This window comes from Nicotiana tabacum, chromosome 6 (genome assembly GCF_000715075.1).
Source record: "Nicotiana tabacum cultivar K326 chromosome 6, ASM71507v2, whole genome shotgun sequence".
NCBI lineage: Eukaryota > Viridiplantae > Streptophyta > Magnoliopsida > Solanales > Solanaceae > Nicotiana > Nicotiana tabacum.
The window spans coordinates 128,982,926-129,008,705 of record NC_134085.1 but is presented as its reverse complement, the minus strand read 5'-3'; the positions used below and the strand labels follow the sequence as shown (position 1 = coordinate 129,008,705).

Genomic DNA, 25,780 nt, shown 5'->3' with positions numbered 1-25,780 from the left:
GCATTTCGCTATAATATAAAAAAAATCGAAACAAATGAAGATGTTATAGAGAGATTTGACTATACACCGGCGAACAAACGATGTGCTCACAAACTATATATTTCATTTAAGACACCAATTTTATTAACAATAAAAAATACATAAAAGTGTTGAATGATGAGGTAAGAACTGTCGGATTATCAAACCTGTGAAAGGCAGGATCGGCTGATGTATAGTGTGAGAGTGAAATTCATACTCCCCGTTTATGTGAACATATTTCCTTTTTGGTTCGTTCCAAAAAGAATGAACCCTTTCTAAATTTGGTAATAATTTAGCTTAAAGTTACAACTTTATCCTTAATGAGAAGCTTTTATAACCACACAAATACTATGGGCCCCATTTGGACTTGTTTAGGACCACAAATTCCAAAAGTCTTCATTTTTTTCTTAAACTTCGTGTCCAATCAAACAGGTAAGATAAGGACTATATATATGATGAGAATATTCTTTAAAAAGGCTGCAAGAAAATGCCATAAAGAAGAAAGAGATTTTCCGCAAAGAAAATCAGTCTTTCTGCCTCTTTTACTATTATAGTGAATCATTTTCATATGGCCCTTTTAGTACCATGACAAAGGCGAGAATGCTAATAATGCGTAAGCTCTATTTGGTAGAATGATTGTAACCAATATGATGGAGTTCAGTAATGATGCTGGCTGCCAATAGCAGATCAAGCGCAATTAATTATGTACTGATGTTTTTTAATTGCCATTAATTTCAAAATTTTGAGCCTCTGTGTTGCCACAAGACAACGTTCAAGTAATTATTACTTTAGCTCCCAAATACTATTAGTGAAGGCTTGTTAGGATCAACTGCTTGCCAAAAGCTATAGTCCACGGCAAGAGCGTAGCTTTATTTCTTACGCAAACCTATCAAACAAGGGTCATGTTCGATCATAACTTTGAACCGGGCCACCCAATTCTCTCATGGGCTTTGCTATAAGCGTGACGTTGTCTTTATCCAACAATCCCCCTCCCAACATGCTTTATGCAGCGTGTTGTTCTTGAGGATCGAACCCATGACTTTGACTCTGATATTAGTGTTAGGATCAAGCACTTACTATTATGCCAAAAGTTATTGCTGATAGTAAGGATACAACTTTATTTCTTAATCAAGTCCACTAAGCAAGCACCATGGGGAGAAATTCAAAAATAGCCAGATTTACAAATGATTATTCAAAAATAACCACAATTTCAAAAGTAATCGAAATTTTATTACTTTTCATGTAAAGATAAATCTGAACGAAAATATTGTTCAAAATCCGGAAAATACTCTAGCATAATATACTGGAACTCCAGCATAAATATACTGGAACTCCAGCATATTATAATGGAGTTCTAGCATAAGTATACTGGAACTCCAGCATAATATACTGGAGTTCCAGTATAATATACCGATCCAGTACAATATGCTCGAAGTTCATACACATGTGCTCCAATCTCCAGTATATTATGCTGGAACTTTCCGCGTCTTGGAGTTTCAGCATAATATGCTAGAAGTTCATACACAGGTGCACCGATCTCCAGTATATTATGCTGGACTAATTCCTGTTAAAGCAAATAGTGGCTATTTTTCAATGACTTTACAAACACTGGCTATTTTTGAATGACCAGTCCAAAAACTGACTAGCCCGTGCAATTTTAACAAGCACCATGCTTGACCATGACTCTGCCTTGGGCCACGTCAGCCCTTCGTAGGCTTGCTATATGCAGGATTTTGGCATTACCCAACCAGGCTAAAGAGAGTCAAATTTTTAACAAGCTTTCAGCAATACAAAGTGGCTACTGTTAAATGTACAAGGAAGTAAAATATTACGGCCCACTTTAATTGATTTTTTTTGACTATTTTCACATATATTAAGGAATCCATCTTTTAGCATTAATTAACAATAAAATTAACTTTATTAACCTTAATTTGTTCATTAAAAATATAACAATAGTCTTACGCTCTTTACTCCAAGAGCAATTTTGGAAAGAAAAAAAAGTTAACTCCTTTTGAATCTGAAAAAAATCAAATATTGTAAATCATAAAAAAAAAATCAATTAAAGTGAATCGGAGGGAGTAAAACATATAAGTATTAACAAAAGTCATCTTTCCATTTAAAAAGATAAAAATTTGTTCCTGGATTGAAAAGCTAATTCTAATCCAAATGACCTTCAGCTAGCTTTTCTCAGTTCTCAGCTGGTGCTAAACGTGAGGTAATTCCAGATAAACATCTTACAAATCCTAATGGAGATATAACAAAATTCGCTAATTCTGCTTCATATATAGACTGCAAGTTTTGACCATTGAACTTCAAATTAGAATTTGTATACAAGTAATGATACGCATATTATTGAAGATGACCAATTTCGGATTAAGTTTACAAGTTTTCCGAGACACAGAGTTCCAAATTAATGTTATCATAAGGTTTAGATAATGATTGAATTAAAGATGTGCATATTTTGTAAGACACGAGGTTTCCAGCTTAATACTTCATAATTTTAGGGAGATGCAAATGTCTTCAAACTAATGTTTTTTATATTTCCCTTCACTGCAGAAAAAGGAAAAAAGAAGATGAAAGAGAAATACTCCTATGAAAGAAGGCTACTGAAAATCAGAATATTTTTGGAGTCTTCGAAAATTCAGAATTTGATTTAAATTTGACATTCTTCTGCAAATTTGTAAAAAAATAAATAGTCTCCTGCTTAATTAATTGACCAGCATTGTCTACTGTAACAATGGCAAAAGAAGGAAAGAAAAAAAAAAAAGAACCTTCTTATCTAAAAAGGACCTCCAACTTTTTAAAAATACATTTAAGTGACCAAAGTCAGTTTAATTTCCTCTCACTTTCTAATGAGGATGTTGAGGTGGATGTGCGGGCATAGTAGGATGGATAAGATTAGGAATGATGATATTCGAGAGAAGGTGTGCGTGGCTCCCATTGATGACAAGATGCGGGAAGCAAGTCTGGTAAGGAGGTGTGAACGGCTGGTTGTGGAGGGCTCGAGAAGAGGTAGAGGGCTGCCTAAGAAGTATTGGGGGGAGGTGATTAGGCAGGATATGGCGATGCTTCAGATTTCCGAGGACATGACACTTGATAGGAATATGTGGAGGTCGAGTATTAAGGTTGTAGGTTAGGAGGTAGCTGAGTATTGTCTTATGTCATAACTTTGGGGGACTAGTTTGGTAAGGATACTATTTTGCTTTTGCTTGGTATCATGCCTCTTGATTTCATGTTGTTCTTATTTTTCATATATATATATATGTATGTATATATTTCTTTCATATTGTTCTGTGGTGTTACTAATATTATTTTCTTTTGTTCTTTTGTCCTTTTGTCTTGTTGAGCCGAGGGTCTTTCGGAAACAGCCTCTCTACTCCTTCGGGGTAGGGGTAAGGTCTGCGTACACATTACCCTCCCCAGATCCCACTAGTGAGATTACACTGGGTTGTTGTTGTTTCTAAGCTTTTTGTCCTTCCTAGAACGATGGGCTGCCCCATAACTCAAGCTAAAGTTGGTTTACTGCCCATTGAAATCTCTGGTCCAAGAGGGAGCCCACTCAATTGACTCGGACAATTAGACTTGTCATATGTAATTTTCCTTTTCTACAAAATTACCAGATTAATTCAAGATAATTAAACTACTTGCTTTTCATTCTCCACTTTCAATTGCATGGCTCCAAGTATTACAGCTCTGTTATACGCAACCAGAAAGAAAGGTAAAAAAGGAGAATCAGCAATAAATTATTGTACAGTACTAAGCAGAACCTGAAAAATCAGGTGTACAAACCATTCCTTTCTATTTCTTCTTTCCTTTCATACTCACTGCTTTGAAAATCAAAAAGAAGTTACGGGCTCAATCGAATTCAACATTTTTTCATACGTATAAATTACTAAATTTCGAACAATAATTCCAAATGTTCAATTAAGATTTTATAAATTGAATTAATCAAATTTAAATCTTGGATTCGGCTTCAAAGGTGACTTTTGCTATAAGAAAAATAAATAAAGGGGAACAAGCTTCAAGCTTCTTTCTTGCCGTTTCCATGCAAGTTCACGAGAAAAACTTTTCTTAAGGTGAAATATGCATGTTATCTGACCAATTTAGTATTGACATGTATTTTTCTTTTTTCCGTTTAATCTGTAATGTTGATTAATATCAGGGAATTTGAGTAGACAGAAGGATAGAGTATATCAGAAGAAAGCATGGATATTGGATACCAAAGGATTGGGAATTACAGAAGATCCACAGACTCATTTTGGCTTCCACATTACATCAACAAGCCCTATTCAAAACATTCTCTTCTTTTATTAGTCTTCCTTCTCGTACTAGGTTCATACATGTGGACGACGGTGCTCGACACAACCTCAGCCGTAAGTTTAATTTCTTTAGTTATTCATGTTCTATTTATGTATGGAGTCTTCTAATTGTAAGTGGAGAAAATTCCAACATTTTTCAGCACTTAATCGTACCGAAATGAGTTGATAGAACTCCAAGCAACCTGAAAATTAATTGTAGTACTCCTAACTCAGTGGCGGAGCCGCCTTATATCAAGAGGCGTCAATTGATATTTCTTTGCCGGAAAAATACACTATGTAGCTAGATAATTAATTATTTATTTATGTAAATATACTATATGTTGGATCCCCTTGACTTTTTCTGTGTGTTCAATTTTTTATAATTTGACACCATTTCAAGTCATATAAGGGCAGCCCGGTGCACAACGTATTTTATGTTCACGTAGGGTTCGGGGAAGGACCACACCCCAATGGGGTAATGCAGACAACCTACCCTAATGCGAGCATTAGTGGTTGCTTCTCCGGCTTGAACCCGTGACCTATAGGTTAAATAGAAATAACTTTATCCGTTGCTTCGGACACTTGATTTCATATCTCGTAAAGAATTTGTTGTAAAATAAAGTAGCCAAGAGATTATTTTTCCAACTCTTTTTAGAATCAAAATGACCTGTTTACCAAAAGGAGGCTAATTTTGGTTGTTATTTTTATTGTCTTTTCGATGTTCTAGGTAAACAAAGTATTGCAAAGTAGGACACGAGAATTTCCACTCAATTGTTCATCTGGTAACCCTACAAAAACCTGTCCAGTAAATCACTACCCACCAGATTACAAAATCATTAACAACAAACCTTCATCAGCCAATCCGAGATGTCCACATTACTTCCATTGGATACACGAAGATTTAAAGCTGTGGAGGAAAACAGGAATAACGAAAGAAATGGTCGAAAGGGCCAACAGGACTGCTAATTTCAGACTTGTAATTTTGAATGGAAGAGCTTATGTAGAAACATATGAGAAGGGATTTCAAACTAGAGATGTTTTTACGTTATGGGGCATTCTTCAGTTGTTACGAAGGTACCCTGGAAAAATTCCTGATCTTGATTTAATGTTCGATTGTGTCGATTGGCCGGTTATAAGAGCAAGTGATTTTGTTGGAGATAATGCAATAGCTCCACCACCTTTGTTTCGATATTGTGGAGATAGTGAAACGTTGGATATTGTCTTTCCTGATTGGTCTTTTTGGGGATGGTAAGGATCAAGTTTTTACTCTTTAAGTTTTATGCGGCCTTTACATTTTGCATGCTATAATATATATATAAGTTGCTAGTTTGATCAATTTGGTAGGGCTGAAATCAATATAAAGCCATGGCAAGACTTGTTAAAGGATCTTGAAAAAGGGAACAAGAAGCAGAAATGGCAGGATAGGGAACCATATGCTTACTGGAAAGGCAATCCAGAAGTCGCTGAGAAGAGAATGGAGCTCGTTAAGTGCAACGTGTCCGAAAATCAGGAGTGGAATGCTCGCATTTATGTCCAGGTGAGCTTCCACACTCTTCCTTGAAAACATTTACTCGCATTCAATATTTACACCAAATATATGTAAACATGACATGTGTTTTTAGATTCACTTTTGCAACCTAATCTTGGTTAATTAAATATAGATTCTCACCTCAACTTATCATATAATCATAGTAAATTAATGTAATTTGGTATAAATAGTTCGTGTGAATAGTATTTACCCCTTCCGGCATCAGAACTAAGGATGAACTCTGGTCTCCTGAAAAGGGGAGTCCGGTGCACATTCCGCGTTTACGCAGTGTTCGCGAAAGGACTACACCCCAATAGAATGCAATGTAGACAGTCCCCAAATGCAAGCATCAATGGCTGATGCTACGGCTCGAATGCGTAACCTATAGATCACACGAAAAACTGTGGTCTCCTGAAGGTTTCAAAATTTACCGACACATTTGCTGCTGTTTACAGGATTGGAAGAAAGAGATAAAGCAAGGATTCAAGAATTCTGACTTAGGAAACCAATGTCACCATAGGTAAATCCAATCAAGCTTCATTGTCATACCTTTATAATACCAATAACATTAATACCAATCTGCCAATTGAAGGTTTTTCCCCTGTTTCCTCTCTCAAATTTCATTAGCTTATAATAATAATTTTCTTTATTTGTGTGACCCATGCTATATATAATGTTTTTACAAATGCATGCAGATACAAAATATACATTGAAGGATCTGCATGGTCTGTTAGTGAGAAATATATTCTTGCTTGTGACTCAGTTTCTTTGCTTGTAACACCCCACTACTATGATTTCTTCTCGAGAAGTTTGATGCCACAAGTCCATTATTGGCCCATAAATGAAAATGACAAGTGTGGATCCATTAAGTTTGCAGTTGATTGGGGCAATAGAAATAAGAAAAAGGTAACTACATTACCCTTACAACAACTAAATATAGTATCAATTAATTTTGTCCTGTTGACTTTTCTCAGGCACAAAAAATTGGTAGAAGTGCAAGCAATTTTATTCAAGAAGATTTGAAGATGGAGTATGTGTATGATTACATGTTTCATCTCTTAAATGAATATGCTAAGCTGCTTAGATATAAGCCCAGTGTGCCTGAAAAGGCCACTGAGCTCTGCTCAGAGATAATGGCATGCCCAGCTGAAGGTATTGAGAAGAAACTAATGATGGAATCTATGGTTAAGGGACCTGTTGATGAAAGTCCATGTAAAATGCCCATACCCTTTAATCAATTGTCTCTTGATTCTTTCATTAAAAGAAAAGAAAGTTCCATTGAACAAGTCCTTAAACTGGAGAAAGAGGAGCAAAAAGAGAAAACGTAGTTGTTATTCTTTAGGTAGTCAAGAAGATAGACAAGAAATTAGATTGGTGCTAAAACTACTTGGTACCAATAATGTATTAGGTAATTGTCATGTCAGTCCGAAAAATATTACCTATACCATCACGAGCAAGCAAACTAAGTTGCAATGTGAATTGAGTATGTACTATGTGGTAGATAGAGTAATTGATGATCACAGGTTTCAAGTCAGCTGAACTTCTAATTTATTGATACTTGGACATGATTTCTCGTTCGTCGGCAGAAGTTTTTGTCAAAGTGAATATTGATATTTAAAACAGCGTATCTTCGTTGAAAATTATGTCACTTGTTTGACAGTAAATGTGGAGTACTATTCATCACCCAACAATTAGGAACATAATTGAAGTAATTTTGCAACCCGTATAAACCATAATACTATTTCAGTCCACGTATTTGGAAGATATTTAATTGCGTTAGTCGTAAGAATATTTGTCTAAATTATCTATTATCTCCCTTGAATATCTCACTTAATTAACACTTCAACAATTAAAATTGTAAGATAGAGTTGGAAGGAAATTACGTAAACTTCTTTTGGTTTATTCACCAATCTAAAACTTCGCACTTGTTTACTTATAAACTAGTTAATTAGTTCGCGCTTCGGCAGTTAAGGAAAACCTATTCAATTTTTGAAATGATAATTTTCTAATACTATTAAATTACTGAAAGTAGTTTAAAACATATATTTTTTTTTTATTGTCGAGAACACAATATCGACTAAAAAGGAAACTGATAAACTTTCAGTGTCACCACAATTACATAAAGTAACTTACAGTATCTTGATTGCACTAACTTTTTTTCTTCTTCTATTTTTTTTTTTTAAGCAGTTGTCTTTCAATGAATTAGTAATATGGTAGTAGTATCAATAGCTAGAGGAGCACCAAAATGAATTAGCAAAGAAGTATTAAGACCAAATACAATCAATCTACCTTTTTTGCTTAAGAGAATAAAATAAAAACACGTCCTTTCCTTTGTTCATGTCCCAAACCATCACCATTTTCACAGGCAGTTATAAACATAAATAATCATTTTTAACTCCATAACAACACATTTTATCTTAATACTAATTGTCAACCTATAGTAAGTTATACATTTTGTAATGTTACGATAAAAATTAATAGAAGTCCCCCAATCCCTTCTCTCTGTATGTGTAGAACCAACCCTATTCAAAGTTGTAGGTTCTACAGTTTGTGCTTGTAAACACATGTTTCATTGTATAATCTTAATGTATTCAAATATTTAATATATTTAAATATTTTTTTAAGAAATTCTTTGAGACCTTTAGTTGGCAATATACTGCAGACATTTTATTTTGTTTGAAAAGAAAAACTAAATTCTAATATTTACATAGTTTGTAAATTCCATCATTATTTTATGAATATTTGATTTAATTTTATTTCTCACACAAATACTTCTTTGTTTTAATTTTATCCTTTCCAAGTGTAAACGTGCATACATGTACATACTTACAAGAATAACAATCTTTGATATATGTATTATTATCATAAAAAATTTAAGATTTTCACTACTATAACTTTCTCCGATTTTAAATGTCACAAAAGCCGCGCTCCTACAAAAATATAAAAGTATTTATTTTGCTAATATAAACAAAGAATAAATATAGGGGCTTTTAAATACGAGGGTTGATAGTCCGAAAGATTTTTGATTCAAAATCATGACCTAAAAAAAATTAATTTACTAAAAATGTGACTAATTCTTTGAATATATTGAATTTAATTTTATATATAAACTTTTCAAATTTATTTGATTCCACCATTATATTCACAAAGTAAATAAGAAAAGGCAAAAAATTACTATATCTCATTAAATAAAATAAAAAGAAACAAAAGTAATAATTTTTATATACCCAAAAGAATAGATTAAAAAAGACCAATTTTCTTCTTCTTCTTTATTCTCCCTTTTTACCTTCTTCCTCGTTCTCTTTTGTTTATCTCCTCACCCACCACGTATTCAGCAAAACCTGAAATTACAAAAGATAGCCATACGTTTTGGATGCAATTCTGATGTAACGTTTGAAGGCGGAATTAGGAAAGGGGAGATAGGGTATTGTTATAATAGGGTGTAGAAGCTTCTATAGGCTACATCTTTGAGCCAGTATAAGTGAAGACACATTGGGCCAAATTAATAAGAAAGTCGTTGGCCCATTTGTAGCAGCCCAACCAACATTAACAAACAATAAATACACAGTTGGAAGAGGGAAGCATCAATCAATTTCCGGTAATTCCGTTACTTCCTAACAAACTCCTTCTCTTTTGTCTCTCATTTCTCTCTCTTCTCTCTCGATCCTAACCTCCTTTTCTCTTCTTAATTCTCAGGTCATTTCCATGGAGTATCTAGCTAGGTCTACTGTAATTAGCTAGATCTATATAAAATTCCATTGACAAACAGTGCTTCTTTGATCAATAAAGCTTTCTTCCTTCTATTTTTGTTTCAATTACTATAATCCATGCTAGTTCATTACAGATTTGGTATCAGAGCAAGTCCTGGCACCATGACAATACCAGAAACTAGGGCTAAAGCTACAGAAGAAAACATAAAGAAATTGGAGAATCAATTACAGAATTACATGTCAGAGACGAATAAAAAGCTGGACTCCAATGACTCAAAAATGGATGATTTACATCACAAGTTTGACATAATGATGGATAAAATCTTCGTTAGTAAAGATGGAATTCTGGGAAGTGCGCCTTCAGGAAATCTTCAGGTGGAAGGTTCTTGAAGTAGGGCAAGAATGGTGGAGCCTCACGAGCAGCCTATGGGGAGATACCACTCGAGCAGCTTTGCTTCAAAGGTAGACTGTCCATACTTTGAAGATGGTGATCCCAGGTCGTGGTTGAGGAAATGTGAAAGGTACTTCCATTATAATCACATCTCTGATCCTCAGCATAAACTTGAAACTGTTGTTATTCATTTAAATGGAAAGGCTGAGTCATGGTACTTTTCATACCAAATTAGTATAGGTGTGGTGAGATGGCCCGACTTTGTGGAGGAAATCTGCAAAAGATTCAATGATTCAGACAATAGTAATCTTAACTTGCTAGGCAAATTTAAAAGAATTGAACAAGTGGGGAGTGTGACAGAATACCTAGAAAAATTTGAAGACCTTAAGACTTGGGTATTGATTAAGCACCCTACCATTCCTAAGGAGTTCTTTCTAGGGTTCTTCATTGAAGGGCTTAAAGAAGAAATTCGACACACAGTTAAGATGTTGGACCCTTTTTCTTTAAGCTAGGCAGTTGAGAAAGCTAGACACAAAGAAGAGTTACTAGAAGCAGTAAGCAGAAAGAATAAAGGAAGTGTGGGAAGGGGCACTTGTCAGTATAGTATGACTCATGGTACTTCAGGGAGTAGAGCTTCTAATTTTATCCCAAAGGAAGGCAATACTAACTCTGTCATCTCAAGGAATAAATTGTTTGAAGCTAGAAAAGCTAAGGGAGAATGCTACAGGTGTGGGAAAAAGTACTTTCCCGGTCACAAATGTAAGGATAGATAATTGAATGCATTATATGGACAACTGAACAAGAAGAAGTAGAAGAAGAACCTAGAGTGGAGGAAATAGAGAGAGCACTAGAGGTTCCTGAAGAAGTAATTGATGAAGCAATCAGTTTAAATGCATTATCTGGCACTATTACTTCTAACACTATCAAGTTGAAGGGGATGTATGGGAAGCAAGGACTGATTATACTAGTTGACAGTGGTAGTACTCATAGTTTTGTTGCTAGTAGCACTGCCAAACAACTAGGATGTGCAATCCAAGAGAATGCTCCTATGAGAGTAACAGCTGCTAATAGGAGTCATTTGATGAGCTACTATTCATGTCCTCAGTTTAAGTGGAAGATACATGGCATTGAGTTTGAACATAAACTCAGATTGTTGGATGTGAGTGGTTGTGATATGGTGTTAGGTGGAGATTGGATAAGAAGACACAACCAAGTACTCTTTGATTTTATTAAGTACAGGCTACATGTTAGTGTCAAGGGAAAAAGGGTGGATCCGAAAGGGTTCTCTGAAAAAGGGAAACTGCAAGCTATGACAGCCTCTGGGGTTAAACAACTTTTGAAGAAAGGGCAAGTGATATGGGCACATTTATTTACAATAACAGTTACAGAAATGAAGGAGGCTACAACCATACCTGCAGAGATCAAATCTGTATTGGAGAAGTTTCCAGGAGTATTTGCAGAACCCAAGACATTACCACCAAGCAGGGAGCATGACCATTTCATTCCATTGAAACCTGATGCAAAACCAGTTAGCATCAGACCATACAGGTACAACTATTTCCAGAAAAATGAAATAGAAAAGCAAGTTGATGAAATGCTCACTAATGGAATCATACAGCCAAGTCATTCACCATTCTCATCCCCAGTTCTCCTTGTCAAAAAGAAGGATGGGAGTTGGAGATTTTGAATTGACTATAGGGAACTTAACAAAATGATTGTTAAGGATAAGTTTCCTATCCCCTTAGTAGATGATCTAATGGATGAGCTTAAAGGATCTTGTATCTACTCTAAAATTGACCTTAGGGCTGGCTACCATCAAATAAGAATGGAGAAGTGTGATATTTTCAAAACTGCATTTAGAACTCATTTAGGGCATTATGAGTTCAAGGTCATGCCCTTTGGCTTGACTAATGCACCTGCGACCTTCCAAAGTCTTATGAACCATGTTTTCAAGCCTTACTTGAGGAAATTTGTGCTAGTATTTTTTTATGATATTTTAGTTTATAGTTCTTCTGTTGTAACTTATGCATTACATCTCAGAAAAGTAATGGAAGTATTGCAGAAAGAGCAGTTGTATGCCAAGCTATCCAAATGTTCTTTTGGACAAGATAAGGTGGAATACTTAGGGCACATAATATCTGGGAAGGGAGTATCAACTGACCCTTCTAAGATTGAAGCCATGGTGTCCTGGCATGTTCCCAAGAATGTCAAAGCTCTTAGGGGTTTCCTAGGGCTTACTGGTTACTACAGGAGGTTTGTCAAATCTTATGGTATCATTAGTAGACCACTGACTAATCTATTGAAGAAGAACTCATTCCAATGGAATGCAGAAGCAGAAGTGGCTTTTCAGCAATTGAAAGAAGCCATGGCATCAGACCAGTATTGGCTTTAGCTGACTTCACCAAGCCATTCATTATGGAGACAGATTCTTGCTCTACTGGCATGGGAGCTGTGTTGATGCAAGAGAGTAGACCTATAGCCTATTTCAGTAAGGCTTTAGCTCCCAAAAACAGGGGTCTCTCTACATATGAGAAGGAATATATGGCAGTGTTAGCTGCAGTAGACAAATGGAGACATTATCTCCAAGGTGGACACTTTATTGTCAAGACAGATTATCAGAGTTTGAAATATCTCTTGGAACAAAAAGTAACTACAGCATTGTAACAGAAAAGTCAAACCAAGTTGATGGGGTTAGACTATGAAGTACAATATAAGAAGGGAACAAAAAACACAGTAGCTGATGCTCTTTCAAGAAGACAAGATGAAGAAAGTACCCTTACTGGCTATGTCTACAACTCAAGCTACTTGGTTACAGGAAGTGAGTCTAAGCTATGAATCTGACCCTGTGTCCTTACAACTGTTGAGGGAATTGGCCATTGCCTCTGACAGTAATGTAGACTATTCTTTACATCAGGGAATTATCAGGTATAAACAAAAGATCTATATTGGGAAGAGTATTGAGTTAAGGCATAAGATACTGGAAGCACTACATCAGTCACCTTTAGGTGGTCATTCAGGGCAACAAGGGACCTATAGAAGAGTGCAATCTATATTCTACTGGCCTAACATGAAGACAGAAGTATGTGAATGGGTTAGTGAGTGTGATGTGTGTCAAAGGGTGAAGTCAGAACATGTTCACCCTCCAGGATTACTACAGCCCTTATCCATACCCAACCAAGCTTGGGAAGACATTTCCCTAGATTTTGTAGAAGGGTTACCTCAGTCAGGTCATAAAAATGCAGTCTTGGTGGTAGTTGACAGATTAACCAAGTATGGACATTTCCTACCTCTTAAGCATCCATTCACAGCTCAAGATATAGCAGAACTATTTCATAGAGAGATCTATAGACTACATGGGCTTCCTAAGACTATTGTATCTGATAGAGATACCATTTTCACTAGCCACTTCTGGCAGCATCTATTCAAGACCTTGGGTTCTAAGCTTAATATTAGTTCAGCTTACCATCCTCAATCAGATGGTCAGACTGATAGTCTCAACAGATGTATGGAGACCTATTTGAGGGATATGGTTTTCAACAATCCTAAGGAATGGGTTAAATGGCTCCATTTGGCAGAATGGTAGTACAACACCAACTACCATAGCTCCCTTAAAACTACTTCTTTTCAAGCCCTATATGGTTATCCCCCGACTCAGTTACCATTAGGCTCCTTGCCAAGCATTGGTCGATATCCAGCTAGAGTATTCTTAGCATAGAGACAACATTTATTACAGATACTCAAAGACAATCTAACTCAAGCTCAGTCAAGAATGAAGTTTTATGCAGATAGACTCAGAACTGAGAGAGCCCTTGAGGTTGGAGATTTGGTTTATCTCAAATTACAACCTTATCGACAGGCTTCTATCGCTGCACGTAGGAATGTGAAGTTATGTGCTCGCTATTATGGGCCTTATAAAGTCTTACAAAGAGTGGGTTCAGTGGCTTACCGTTTGGAGTTGCCAGCAGATTCGTAGCTACATCCAGTCTTCCACATCTCGCAGTTGAAGAAAAGGGTTGGACCAGCTATCGATTCTCAGCCAGAACCTCTGATTTGTGACGATGCAGGTCGAGTCTTGATTCAGCCTATGGCTACCTTGCAGCGAAAAATGACTAAAGTGGATAATGGGGTTCGTGTGAAAGTCTTGGTTCACTCGACTAATTTGAGTGAAGAAGAAGCCACATGGGAAGATTGGGGTTACATTAAAGGCAGATTTCTAGAGTTCGTGGCTCTGCAAAGACCTTGAGGACAAGGTCATTCTTTGAAGGGGAAGGGATTGTAACGTTTGAAGGTGGAATTAGGAAAGTGGAGATAGGGTATTGCTATAATGGGGTGTAGAAGCTTCTATAGGCTACATCTTTGGGCCAGTATAAATAAAGACACATTGGGCCAAATTAATAAGAAAGTCGATGGCCCACTTGTAGTAACCCAACCAACATTAACAAACAATAAATTATATTTGGAAGAGGGAAGCATCAATCAATTTTCGGTAATTCCATTACTTCCTAACAAACTCCTTCTCTTTTCTCTCTCATTTCTCTCTCTCTTCTCTCTGGATCCTAACCTCCTTTTCTCTTCTTAATTCTCAGGTCATTTCCATGGAGTATCTATCTAGGTCTACTGTAATTAGCTAGATCTGTGTAAAATTCTATTGACAAACAGTGCTTCCTTGATCAATAAAGCTTTCTCCCTTCTATTTTTGTCTCAGTTACTATAATCCATACTAGTTCATTACATCTGATTCCCTGTATTTTATCTTTTCTTTCATCAATTAACTTTTCCCCTTTTTTGAAATTGCCTTACTAATCTTGTTGACGCTGTATTTATTGACATCTCATTTTCTAACATTCCATATTTAAAAAAATCATCACTTTATTCCACATTATTGAAACCCACAAATAAAAAAAGAAGTTAGTGGCAGCTAATCCATATGACAGTAAATTTTTCCAAAATTAAGATAAAACAAAGAGTTTGGATGTGAAAATTAATGGTTTTTTACCCAAGATAAATGAGGCCGGAAGATAGCCACCGTTATAATTGGCAAAGAGTGAACACAATAATTCCATGTGATTTGGTGACTTTGAATATCTTGTCCTGCAATAGAAAATATGGAGTAATAAATTTTTTCAACAAAAATAAAAAAGGAAAAAAGTCATAAGGAAATAAGCAAAAAAAAAAAAAAGACAACAATAACAAAATACACAAGAACAAAAGATAAACTACATAGCCAATTAGTCATAGGCGAAAATGTTTTACGTGTAAAGTAAGGAAATGATACAAAACAGTTCTTTCAAAAAGGAACATAGATCGAATAAAAAGGAATTCGTTGATTTGTGTTTCAACTAAATGTGATAGCGGAGCATAAGCATGAACTTTTTAAGTATGAAAAGTGGTGGTGAATTGAAACAAATATAGAGAAAATCAGGAAAGGAGATGAGAATGTATATGTCTTAATGGTATGATTAATCTCTGTCTTGTATTAATTAATCATTATATGTCGGAGTGTTACGAGTGTGGCGCTCTTTCGTAATCGGCTGTATCCGTCTTCTTTATTGTTAAAAGAGCACATAAATGGAAAAAATTGTAAAACGGCTAAAAATTCAGGAAAAAAGAAAAGTATAAATGCTGGCCAAAGAGATGCGCCATGTCAGCACTCTTTGGCCCTCCTTTATATAAATATATAGATTCCAAGGCAGTGACATTCTTGAATGAACCGAATTAGCACTTCTCGCATTAGGCTAGCTAGGCCTCTTCAGCTGAGTTGGGAGATAGGGTCTTGGATGCGCTAGTAATTGACACATAGGAGAATGGTTGCTCGAGTTTTCAGGCCTAATATCCTGCAACTTGCAATGAGAATATCTACATTCAACGGTGCTTAGAGATACACAATGTCAAAATCTTAGAATAATTTTAGTTTGAGAAAACTCCGAATATTTGGTCTAGAGGATGTATTTGAGTATTGATATCAATGAAAAACATACAACAGAATAGGCCCCAAAATAGCAAATATACTACGGTATTTACGAAGTAGCTTAACGATTACATTTCAGTAAACTGCGGGGAAATGTTCCCTATAGAATTCTTAAACCCCCAATTTTATATTGCTACAACAACAACAAATCCAGTATACTCCTACAAGTGGGGTTTGGAAAGGGTAGTGCGTACGCAGACCTTACTCCTACCTAGTGGAGGCAGATAAACTGTTTCCAATAGACACTCAGCTTAGAAAGAGTGAGAAGAAGAAGAAAAAGAAGGAGAAGAAGAGGAAGAAGACAAGAAGAGAAGAAGAAGAAGAAGAATAAGAAGAAGAAAAAAAAGGGTGGGGGTGGGAGGAGGAAAAATAGTAGTACTAAACACTAACAACAAGAAATACAATATTAGGAGCGAACTAAATCATATGATAAAGTAACGATCTACTTAAGCATGTACAAAAACCTGAGTGCTACTAAAGAAACTAGTAAGAAAAGGAGAAACTTACAAATACCTACTACCCTTCTACCCTAATCCTCGACCTCCATACCTTCCTATCAAAGGTCATGTCCTCAGTAAGCTGAAGCTGCGCCATATCATGCCTAATCACATCTCCCCAATACATCTTTGGCCTACCTCGACCTCTTCTCAAACCCGCCATAGTCAGCCTCTCACACCTCCTGACAGGAGCATCAATACTTCTCCTCTTTACGTGTTCGAATCATCTCAACCTCGACTCCCGCATCTTGTCATCCACAGAGGCCACTCCCACTTTATCCTGAATAGCTTCATTCCTAATCTTATCTCTCCCGGTATACCCACTCATCCATCTCAACATCATTATTTCTGCTACTTTCATCTTCTGCATGTGTGAGTTCTTAATTGGCCAACACTCCTCCCCATATAGCATAGTTGGTCGAACCACCACTTTGTAAAAATTACCTTTAAGTCTTGGTGGAACATTCTTATCACATCAAGCGCTGGACGCAAGCCTCCATTTCATCCATCTCTCTCCAATACGATGTACGACATCCTCGTCAATCTTCCCATTACCCTGGATAGTAGACCCGAGATACTTGAAACTACCTTTCTTGGGGATAACTTGAGTATCAAGCTTCACATCCACGTGTGACTCATGAGTCCCGTCACTGAATTTACACTCTAAGTATTCTGTCTTAGTCCTGCTCAACTTGAAACCTTTAGCCTCCAAGGTCTGCCTCCAAATCTCCAACCTTGCGTTGACCCCAGTTCGCGGCTCTTCGATAAACACTATATCATTGGCAAATAGCATGCACCATGGCACTTCCCCCTGTATGTGCCGGGTCAACACGTCCATCGTCAAAGAAAATAAAAACGGGCTAAGAGTCGATCCCTGGTGCAGCTTCATCACAACTGGAAAGTGCTCCGAGTCCCTTCCCACAGTCCTCACCCGAGTCTTAGCACTATCGTACATATCCTTAATCACCCTAGTGTACGCTACCGGAACACCGCTAACCTCCAGACACCTCCACAAAACTTCCCTCAGCACTTTATCGTACATTTTTTCAAGGTCGATAAACACCACGTGCAAGTTTTTTTTCCTCTCCCTATACTGCTCCACTAATCTCCTCACCAGATGAATAGCTTCCATAGTCGAGCGCCCCGGCATGAATCCGGACTAGTTCTCGGGAATAGACATGCTCCTTCTCATCCTGGCTTCCACCACCCTCTTTCAAATCTTCATAGTGTGGCTCAAAAACTTTATACCATATAATTGCTGCAATTTTGGATATCACCTTTGTTCTTGTACAACGGAACTATCGTACTCCACCTCCATTCCTCGGGCATCCTGTTTATCTTAAAAATGACATTAAACAACCCAGTGAGACACTCCAAACCTACTCGACCCGCGTTCTTCCAAAGCTCCACTGGAATTTCATCTAGCTCTGTCGCTCTGCCCCTACTCATCTTGCGCGTTGAAATTTTATAATGCTAAAAAATTTGCAATAACACAACATACGGAACTGTAACATATTTACTCCCTACGTTTACTTTTACTTGTCGACTATGGACTTTACGCATCCCTTAAGAAATAATAAATAAAGTACATAATCTATCATGATACTCATGTTAATTGATACATATTTTTAATGGATTTGAGAAAATAATTTAAAATAACTAACTAATATTGTGAGTATAATAGGAAAAAAGAAATTGTTTCTCTTGTTAGGTTAAAAGTGACAAATAAAATTAAAAATCTATTTTTAAAATCTTAAATAAGTAAAAGTGAATGGAAGGAGGGCACGAAGAAGGATTCTCACTGGTAAGACTAGTGAAGAGCCCTAAACTAAGTAGATTTTTTATTTTCTTCGATAATTAATGATAGAATAGCTAATATTAGGAAATAGTACCGCATTTATAAACAGTACGTAGGTTAGGCAACGACAAGAGAGAAGAAAGCGTCAAACTAGAGGTGTCAAACGGGCCGGGTTGACCCAGGGCCGGCCCGGCCCAAACCGGTTGAAACCCGGCCTGATCCGGTCCGGTACTTAGGGGGCCGGATGGGCTGGGTTACCGAAGTTAGGGGGTTGGTCCGTTCACTTTAATTCATCCGGTTAACCGGATCGGTCAAACCCGATCAACCAAAATCCCTGTAGAATCGGTTAATCGGCTCGGTTCAGACCGGATCGGACCGGTTTAAAGGCTAGATTTTTTTATTTTTTTTAAGGTTTTAAAGTCTAAGGCAATGCAAAACCTTTGAATTTATTCTTTTTTCGTTAATTTACTTATTGTTAAATGTAAACCTTTCAATTTGTAAGTTTGAATTTTGAAATAAATGTAGCACTTGTAATTTATAAGTGCAATTTTTTTTCCATCTTCATGTATTCTTTATATTAATATAAATTACCATATTTATACAAAATACCAACAAAAAAAAAAACCCGGCCCGACCCCTTGTACCCGTAACCCTTGCGGTTCATTTTTTACCCGGATAAATCCGAACCCGTTAAGCCCGATAATTCCTAACCCATAACCGTCCCGATTCGAAATCCGGACAGTTTCAATTTTTACCTACACAACCCGGCCCGGCCCACCCGTTAGACACCCTTAGGTCAAACTCACTCTCGCCATGACTAATTCACATGTTAGTTGACCCCACGCACCTTATTCAAATGATTCAAGAAAAGCAACGACCGACTTCAAACATACGTTCCATTGACATTTTGCCACCTTTGCTAGATGTAATTGGTACCAGAAATTCCAGAAATTGCTCCTCATTCTCATTTTTTGCTTCATAAATGACACTCATTCTCAGACACTACTATTTCACACCCCATGCTGCTTACTAATTATATACTGACAAATAAAGAACGAGCCTCCCCTGAATTAGCAGCATATAATTAGTTCAGAAAGAGCCCCAACTGGCATCAGGATATTCTTGCCACCCCCACCTTCTACTTCACATTAATCCTCCATATTGTCCAACAATTTTAACTTTTTGCGCAGGTCCTCTCGGGGTCTTTTTCAACTTCCACTTTCTTTTTTTAAGAATCACCTGAATTTGCAGCATATTAGTGCAGAAAGAGCGGCAGACAAGAGAAAAATCTTGCTACTTCACATTATTCTTCCATATTGTCCATAAAATTTCCACTTTCCACTTTCTTCATCTGAGCTCACGCTTTAGGTGCTAGCCTCATCCTCTTCCCCTTCAAAATTCCCTTATAATTCAACCCAAATATTTATTTATTAAAACAGGAACTTCGTTTTTAAGTATCACCGACTAGTCACTACACCATTTAAGAAAAGTCAATACATTTCTCCATCTGCAGCCACTCTCTCTCTTTCAGCTGGCCAATAGGGGTGGGGTTCGCGTGCTATATTTGTACTTCACCTAGCCTTGTAACCAAAAATTCAAATGCCGTTTTAGGTTGGTATACACTAATAAAGTCTTGTGGTTTGCTTTCAAAGTTGGAAAAAGGTGAAGTTTGTGTTTTTGATAATTAATACTGAAGAAAATTTTGGCAGCTAGATATTTCCATATTTAGGTGGACAAGTGTATAGCGGTGCATGCAACAACTTGCATCTTTATGTTGACAAGTGTTAAGCTTTACTGCAGTTGAGCTGAGAAAGAAGGAAAGTTAGGGCTTCGTAGACATTTCACAGAAATTATCTGCTAGCTGTTCATTAATGGCGTCCAAGACAACGGTGAGATCTTCAGTAACAATCTTCATCTCTATTCTACTCTTCATCGGCGTTATCGTCTCCATGCGATTGCTGCACTCTTCCTTTGAAATTGTAAGTTTCATTATTTTTACTCTTAATTTGGAAAGTTATTGTCTCCTTGCTTTTTGACATGGATCAGCTTTGTATAAATTCTTTTAACTATATTTAACCGTATACCTCATTTATCTCCTCAACGAATAACGAACCCCGACGGGAAAAACAATTCTCTTCTCTTTTTTGTTTTTTACTGTATTAGCTTGATACTGCCAAAGTTATTACATTAATATTAGCTTGAGTAATATTTTGACTTAATAGTGTCAATGTCAATCATTACTATTATGGAGTTAATAGTTTTTCTTAAGTATGATTTTATATATTTTAAAAAATATTTTAACTGTAATCAAATAGGAGTGTTCACTTAATACCAGCAAATAGCAATGAGATACTTTTGACCTTTATATTTCGAGTCCGACCCGAAAAGCGGCGGGACATTATTGAAGCTGCAATAAAAACTGTTTGGCGAATAAGCGGCGGGACAGTCGGAAAATAAAAATAAAAATAAATTAGCGGCGGGACAGTCGGAAAATAAAAATAAAAATAAATTAGCGGCGGGATAGTATTACAGCTTGCATTTTACCCATCTTTTACGCTGTCATTTAGCGATTTAAATCTTTAATGGAGTAATTCATGCAACGTCATAATTCATATGAGGCAGAGACAGTGAAACAATTTTCCTGTGACAAGGACGCTTAGGTGTACAAGGGTACGTGGCGTTAATTGGTGCAAGGAATTCCGTGTTCTGTTGCCGACGCTCTACAAAATGCACTGAGTTCTACTTCAATTTCCTCTTCTTCCCCTTCACTTTTTCGTCCTTTTTTTTTACATTCCCTTTTGTATCTTTTTTGCTTTCTCTACCAGCAATTTCAAACATAGCCCCACATCAATTTTTCTCTACGTAGTAGTTTTTAGATTCGAGATTTGAAAATGAACGAAGCTCCTAATAGGGAATGTTTTTCCTGTAAATTAGTTATATACAGTGCAAATCTGAATTTAGTTGATTCTCAATACAGGTATCAATACCGAGTGCGAAACAGTATGGACATTTCCATACTAGGATTTGCAAGTGACGAATTTTTACAGGAACCCTAGAAAATTAGCCCAGTTGGTGCATTTTGACTATATACCACGTCTAATTCCAATTTAACTTAGAGATTGGACCACAGCGTTTGTAATATCAAGCAAGCAAACCATCTATAGTTTATAATCTAATGAAACATGTGTGGTTGGATTATGAACTGTTTCCTCCTAATAAGAAAAGTTGACAAGGCTTATAAGTCCAGGGGCGGATTTATAGGCCACATGGGGCATGAACCCATAGTCTTTGCGTAAAATTAAAATTAGATATTTTATGTATAATTAGGGATCAATTTCCGCCTCTACTTATAACCTAGTATTAATTTTACCAGATGTAATGGAATGTCTATTCATTAATTTATGTATGAAAGTATTTATATTGATAAAAAATTTCACATTATTACTACTTGTTATCTCTCGTTTACTTCTGATGGTGTCTGTTGTATTGGCTTTAAAATTATAAGAAAGTCATTAAATAAAATTTCCATATTTTAGAGGAGGAATCCAAAATTTGTTTATTCACTTACTTTATATTTTAGTATATTTTATTTTAACTTCCTTTCTTAGAAACTGTACATTTGAGCTGAAAAAGTTTTTGATATGTAATTCTGGATGTATTTTAATTTCTTTAATATTGGATAAAGTGATGTAATACAGTTTCAATGGTACTGTTTGAAAATTTTTCCAAGTCCATGAATACAGTAGTTGGTCCAAAACAACTGCAAAACCGGAAAAAGATTGGCAGAATAACAGAAGGAAAATCCTAGTCCAGATATTTTGGTGAGAAATTCAAAAATAGTGATCATTCAAAAATAGCCACAGTTTCAAAAGTAATCAAAATTTAGCCATTTTTCATGTAAAGATAGATATGAACGAAAATACCGTTCAAAATCCGGAAAATACTCCAGCATAATATACTGGAGTTCCAGTATAATATACTGGTCCAGCATAATATGCTGGAAGTTCATATATGGGTGCTCCAATCTCCAGTATATTATGTTGCAACTTTCCGTGTTGCAGCAAAATTGTGGCTATTTTTCAATGATTTTGCAAACGCTGACTATTTTTGAATGACCAGTCTGAAAACTGGTTAGCCTGTGCTATTTTTACGATATTTTATTCCAGTTTTTTTTCTGTATTGGGTGACTCATTATGGGTGATGGTCATTTTCTTTTGGGGTCCTCAATTCTTACATCTTTGTTAATTTTTATGGTTTTCTGTATTCGTTGTTCTTTTTTCTCCTTAGGATGGATAGTAAAGTAATCTTTAGTTTTTAAAGTAATTTTAACTTCTGTCAAGTCATAGTATTTCTGGTAATTGATGCTAGACCGGAACAGGATTGAATCAGATTTACTTAGTATGCTACATTAGGAAACTGCTATAGTAACGAAAACTGGGGATTATGTGCCAATATGAAACAACTTCGCCTACTCTTGATCATCTTGTTCTTTCACCATTGTGATTATAGGTACACCCTTTGTTGTATAAAGCACCAACGACCATGCATGTATGTCGAAGACACCGTCTATCAATATCGCTCAGTATTCATATCTTCTTGTTGTCTGCAGTATGAACCAATTCATCTTCTTCTTGAATGGAAAACCCGTTGTCAGACTTGATTAATGTCCTAAACTAAATCGTTGCGTTTTTGTAATCTTCTAATCGTTCCAAATTATTAGGCTTATTGGTTTTGTTCTTCCAAATTTACAGACCATTGCAGGATATTCTCCAGGAAAGTCAATATTAACCCCCATAGCATGCCACAATCCCACTGATACAACCACAGCTAACTCAAAAGAGCCCCAAAAGAAACTGGAACTCGTAACATTTCACAATCACACTGATGCAACACCAGCAGTCTCAAAGCCGCCCCAAAAGAAACTGGAAGTCCAACTAAATTGTACACTTGGAAACCTCACAAGGACTTGCCCAGCTTCTTACTACCCGTCAAAATTCACGGATCAAAACCAAGCCACTTCATTAACTCCTCCATCTACCTGTCCAGATTACTTCCGCTGGATCTACGATGACTTATGGCCTTGGAGAGAAACAGGAATCACCGAAGAAATGGTGATGCGAGCCAGAAGGACGGCAAATTTTCGGTTGGTGATAGTGAAAGGAAGAGCATATGTTGAGACATATAGGAAGTCATTTCAAAGCAGAGACCAATTCACATTGTGGGGTATTTTACAAATGTTACGTAGGTACCCTGGTAAAGTTCCTGATTTGGACCTGATGTTCGACTGTGTCGACTGGCCAGTCATTCATACTGAATTCTACCGACGCCCTAATGCGCCTCCTCCTCCACCTCTGTTCCGATACTGTGGGAACAATACCAGTTTGGATATTGTTTTTCCAGATTGGTCATTCTGGGGATGGTACAAACTCTTTTTTGCATCCATATTGATATAATAATCTTAACAGTTTTAGTGAAACTTTTTTTTTTGTTTCAAAAACATTGTGTAGGCCAGAGATTAATATAAAGCCTTGGGAAACTTTGTCGAAGGATTTAAGAAAAGGGAATGAGAAGGTGAAATGGACCGACAGGGAACGGTATGCCTATTGGAAGGGCAATCCTGTTGTTGCTGAAACCAGGATGGCTCTGCTCAAGTGCAATGTTTCAGAAAAGCAGGACTGGAATGCACGCGTATATGCTCAGGTATCAAGTTGTGCAACATTCATATTCTTTTGTCAAGAAATACAGCTTTTCAAGACCCCGTTACGCTATATTCTACCACTAGCAAAAAGAAAGAGGGTAAAAGGAAACTCTCTTCTTCCCCCCTCCCCACCTCCCTCCAAAAAAAAGGGAATTGAAGTGTTACAACTGCAAATTTATAAAAGTATCTTTGGGGTACTTCTCCATATTAATCTAAATGGCGCGGTGAATGTATGTGGAACATTTTTGTCAGCTTCACTGCAGTTCAGGAATCTGGGGCTATCAGATTCTGTGATGTTAATTACAGTGATGAATCTGGAAATAACTGTAGGAAAGGTAGAATGTAAAAGAAATTTAAGTGATGGATCTGGAAATATATGTAGGATTGGATTCAAGAACAGAAGCAAGGTTACAAGCAATCAGACTTAGCTAGTCAGTGCATCCACAGGTACGTAAACAAATTTGCTTTTCTTACTGTTATGGCTTTATTTTTTGGTGAACATATCCATTTTTGTTATTTATATCGTCCTAAATGTTTTCCTATTTTTCTCTTTCTTCACCGTGCAATATGTCAGATACAAGATTTATATAGAAGGATCTGCATGGTCCGTGAGTGAAAAATACATTCTGGCCTGTGATTCTGTTACGTTACTTGTAGAACCCCACTACTACGATTTCTACACCAGAGGTTTGATGCCGCTGAAACATTACTGGCCCGTAAAAGACAATGACAAATGCCGATCTATCAAGCATGCTGTTGACTGGGGCAATACTCACCAACAAGAGGTAATCTATCATCTGACCCCAGCTCTATTTTCAAGTTTGACTGCCAATTCACCTGAAAATTTCGATGCTATAAAATCATGTCTTCACCATCTTATTAGTGTTCTTCTCTAAATTAGTCACTAGAATCGATTGATGCATCAGACCATTTTAGTGTTGTCTGTATTCTCAACACCCAAATTATGCTTGAAGAATGAGGAAAGTATTCGTAACTTAAGTTTTCTCAGGTTCAGTTAAAAACGAAATGACCATACTTTTAGATGTCAGGAATACATATTGACACACATGCATTAATGACACGTAAATTAATTTCTACTGCAAATTCTCATATTTATGCTCTTAATAGAATATCAAGCTGAATCAGTGATAATTTTCCTGCGACCATGTTTTATCATGTTTAATGATGACTTTGGTGAATAAAATAGGCACAGGACATTGGTAAGGCAGCAAGCAATTTCATTCAAGAACAGCTCAAAATGGATTATGTGTATGACTACATGTTCCATCTATTAAGCGAGTACGCAAAGCTCTTGAAATACAAGCCTATTGTACCACGAAATGCAGTAGAGCTTTGTTCAGAAGCAATGGCATGCGCAGCTGAAGGAGTGACAAGGAAGTTCATGTTAGAATCTCTCGTTGAAGGCCCCTCGGATGCAATACCGTGCACCATGCCACCTCCCTTTGGTCCTGCAGGTCTTCACTGTATTCTTGATAGAAAAGAAAATTCAATAAAACAAGTTGAATCGTGGGAACAACAATACTGGAAGAAAGAAAGCAAACAACAGTGAAGAGTTTAGGTTTTCTTACTCATAGCTTACAGGGTATATTTTGTTAATAAGAGTTTTTTGTATTAATCATCTAACACAATGAAGGAGCACGAACGATAAATCCTGGTGTTGGGAGAGTATATGTGTAGGAGAAGACAATTCAGCTACAGCCTTTTCCTTTTTTAGATATTAATATAATTTGCAGTTCAGTGGCGACGTTCAGTGGGAACACAATGGTATCTAGTTAGGATTTAAGCTATATGCATACAGTGTAAGATTTTTCTACTAAAGAGTTACTTACAGTAGAGTTACTTACAGTTAGACC

General features: G+C 36.6%; 4 protein-coding genes across 7 annotated transcripts; 3 read left to right on the top strand and 1 right to left on the bottom strand.

The window, feature by feature from the left end:
- The first annotated feature begins 3,895 nt into the window (after nucleotides 1-3,895).
- On the top strand, nucleotides 3,896-7,417 carry LOC107828928 (uncharacterized). Its single transcript, XM_016656324.2, has 6 exons — nucleotides 3,896-4,391; nucleotides 5,044-5,564; nucleotides 5,661-5,853; nucleotides 6,300-6,364; nucleotides 6,540-6,750; nucleotides 6,819-7,417. Exons 1-6 carry the CDS (start codon nucleotides 4,224-4,226, stop codon nucleotides 7,170-7,172), a joined length of 1,512 nt encoding a protein of 503 aa, XP_016511810.1. The 5' UTR covers nucleotides 3,896-4,223; the 3' UTR covers nucleotides 7,173-7,417.
- A 4,239-nt stretch (nucleotides 7,418-11,656) lies between these two features.
- LOC142182046 (putative mitochondrial protein AtMg00860) lies at nucleotides 11,657-12,337 on the top strand. Its single transcript, XM_075255906.1, has one exon. The coding sequence runs from the start codon at nucleotides 11,657-11,659 to the stop codon at nucleotides 12,335-12,337; it is 681 nt and encodes a 226-aa protein (XP_075112007.1).
- A 4,548-nt stretch (nucleotides 12,338-16,885) lies between these two features.
- LOC107828924 (uncharacterized) lies at nucleotides 16,886-17,248 on the bottom strand. The gene has a single exon (XM_016656316.1). It carries the CDS (start codon nucleotides 17,246-17,248, stop codon nucleotides 16,886-16,888), a length of 363 nt encoding a protein of 120 aa, XP_016511802.1.
- A 1,874-nt stretch (nucleotides 17,249-19,122) lies between these two features.
- LOC107828926 (uncharacterized) lies at nucleotides 19,123-25,767 on the top strand. 4 transcript variants are annotated; one of them, XM_016656321.2, is made up of 7 exons: nucleotides 19,123-19,819; nucleotides 20,009-20,187; nucleotides 22,960-23,627; nucleotides 23,716-23,908; nucleotides 24,289-24,353; nucleotides 24,481-24,691; nucleotides 25,114-25,767. In XM_016656321.2, the coding sequence occupies exons 2-7, from the start codon at nucleotides 20,080-20,082 to the stop codon at nucleotides 25,474-25,476; spliced, it is 1,608 nt and encodes a 535-aa protein (XP_016511807.1). In that variant the 5' UTR covers nucleotides 19,123-19,819; nucleotides 20,009-20,079; the 3' UTR covers nucleotides 25,477-25,767. The 4 variants fall into 4 exon arrangements, with proteins under 4 accessions (XP_016511807.1, XP_075111433.1, XP_016511805.1 ...); XM_075255332.1 differs by having other exon boundaries at nucleotides 19,918-20,187; XM_016656319.2 differs by having other exon boundaries at nucleotides 19,123-19,870.
- Nucleotides 25,768-25,780: the final 13 nt, after the last annotated feature.

Coding starts and splice junctions, on each gene's coding strand:
- LOC107828928 (XM_016656324.2), top strand. CDS start 4,224: ATGGATATTGGATACCAAAGGATTGGGAATTACAGAAGATCCACAGAC. Junction 5,854..6,299: donor ATGCTCGCATTTATGTCCAG/GTGAGCTTCCAC, acceptor TGCTGTTTACAG/GATTGGAAGAAAGAGATAAA. Junction 6,751..6,818: donor GCAATAGAAATAAGAAAAAG/GTAACTACATTA, acceptor GACTTTTCTCAG/GCACAAAAAATTGGTAGAAG.
- LOC107828924 (XM_016656316.1), bottom strand. CDS start 17,248: ATGGACGTGTTGACCCGGCACATACAGGGGGAAGTGCCATGGTGCATG.
- LOC107828926 (XM_016656321.2), top strand. CDS start 20,080: ATGGCGTCCAAGACAACGGTGAGATCTTCAGTAACAATCTTCATCTCT. Junction 23,909..24,288: donor ATGCACGCGTATATGCTCAG/GTATCAAGTTGT, acceptor AAATATATGTAG/GATTGGATTCAAGAACAGAA. Junction 24,692..25,113: donor GCAATACTCACCAACAAGAG/GTAATCTATCAT, acceptor TGAATAAAATAG/GCACAGGACATTGGTAAGGC.
- LOC142182046 (XM_075255906.1), top strand. CDS start 11,657: ATGATTGTTAAGGATAAGTTTCCTATCCCCTTAGTAGATGATCTAATG.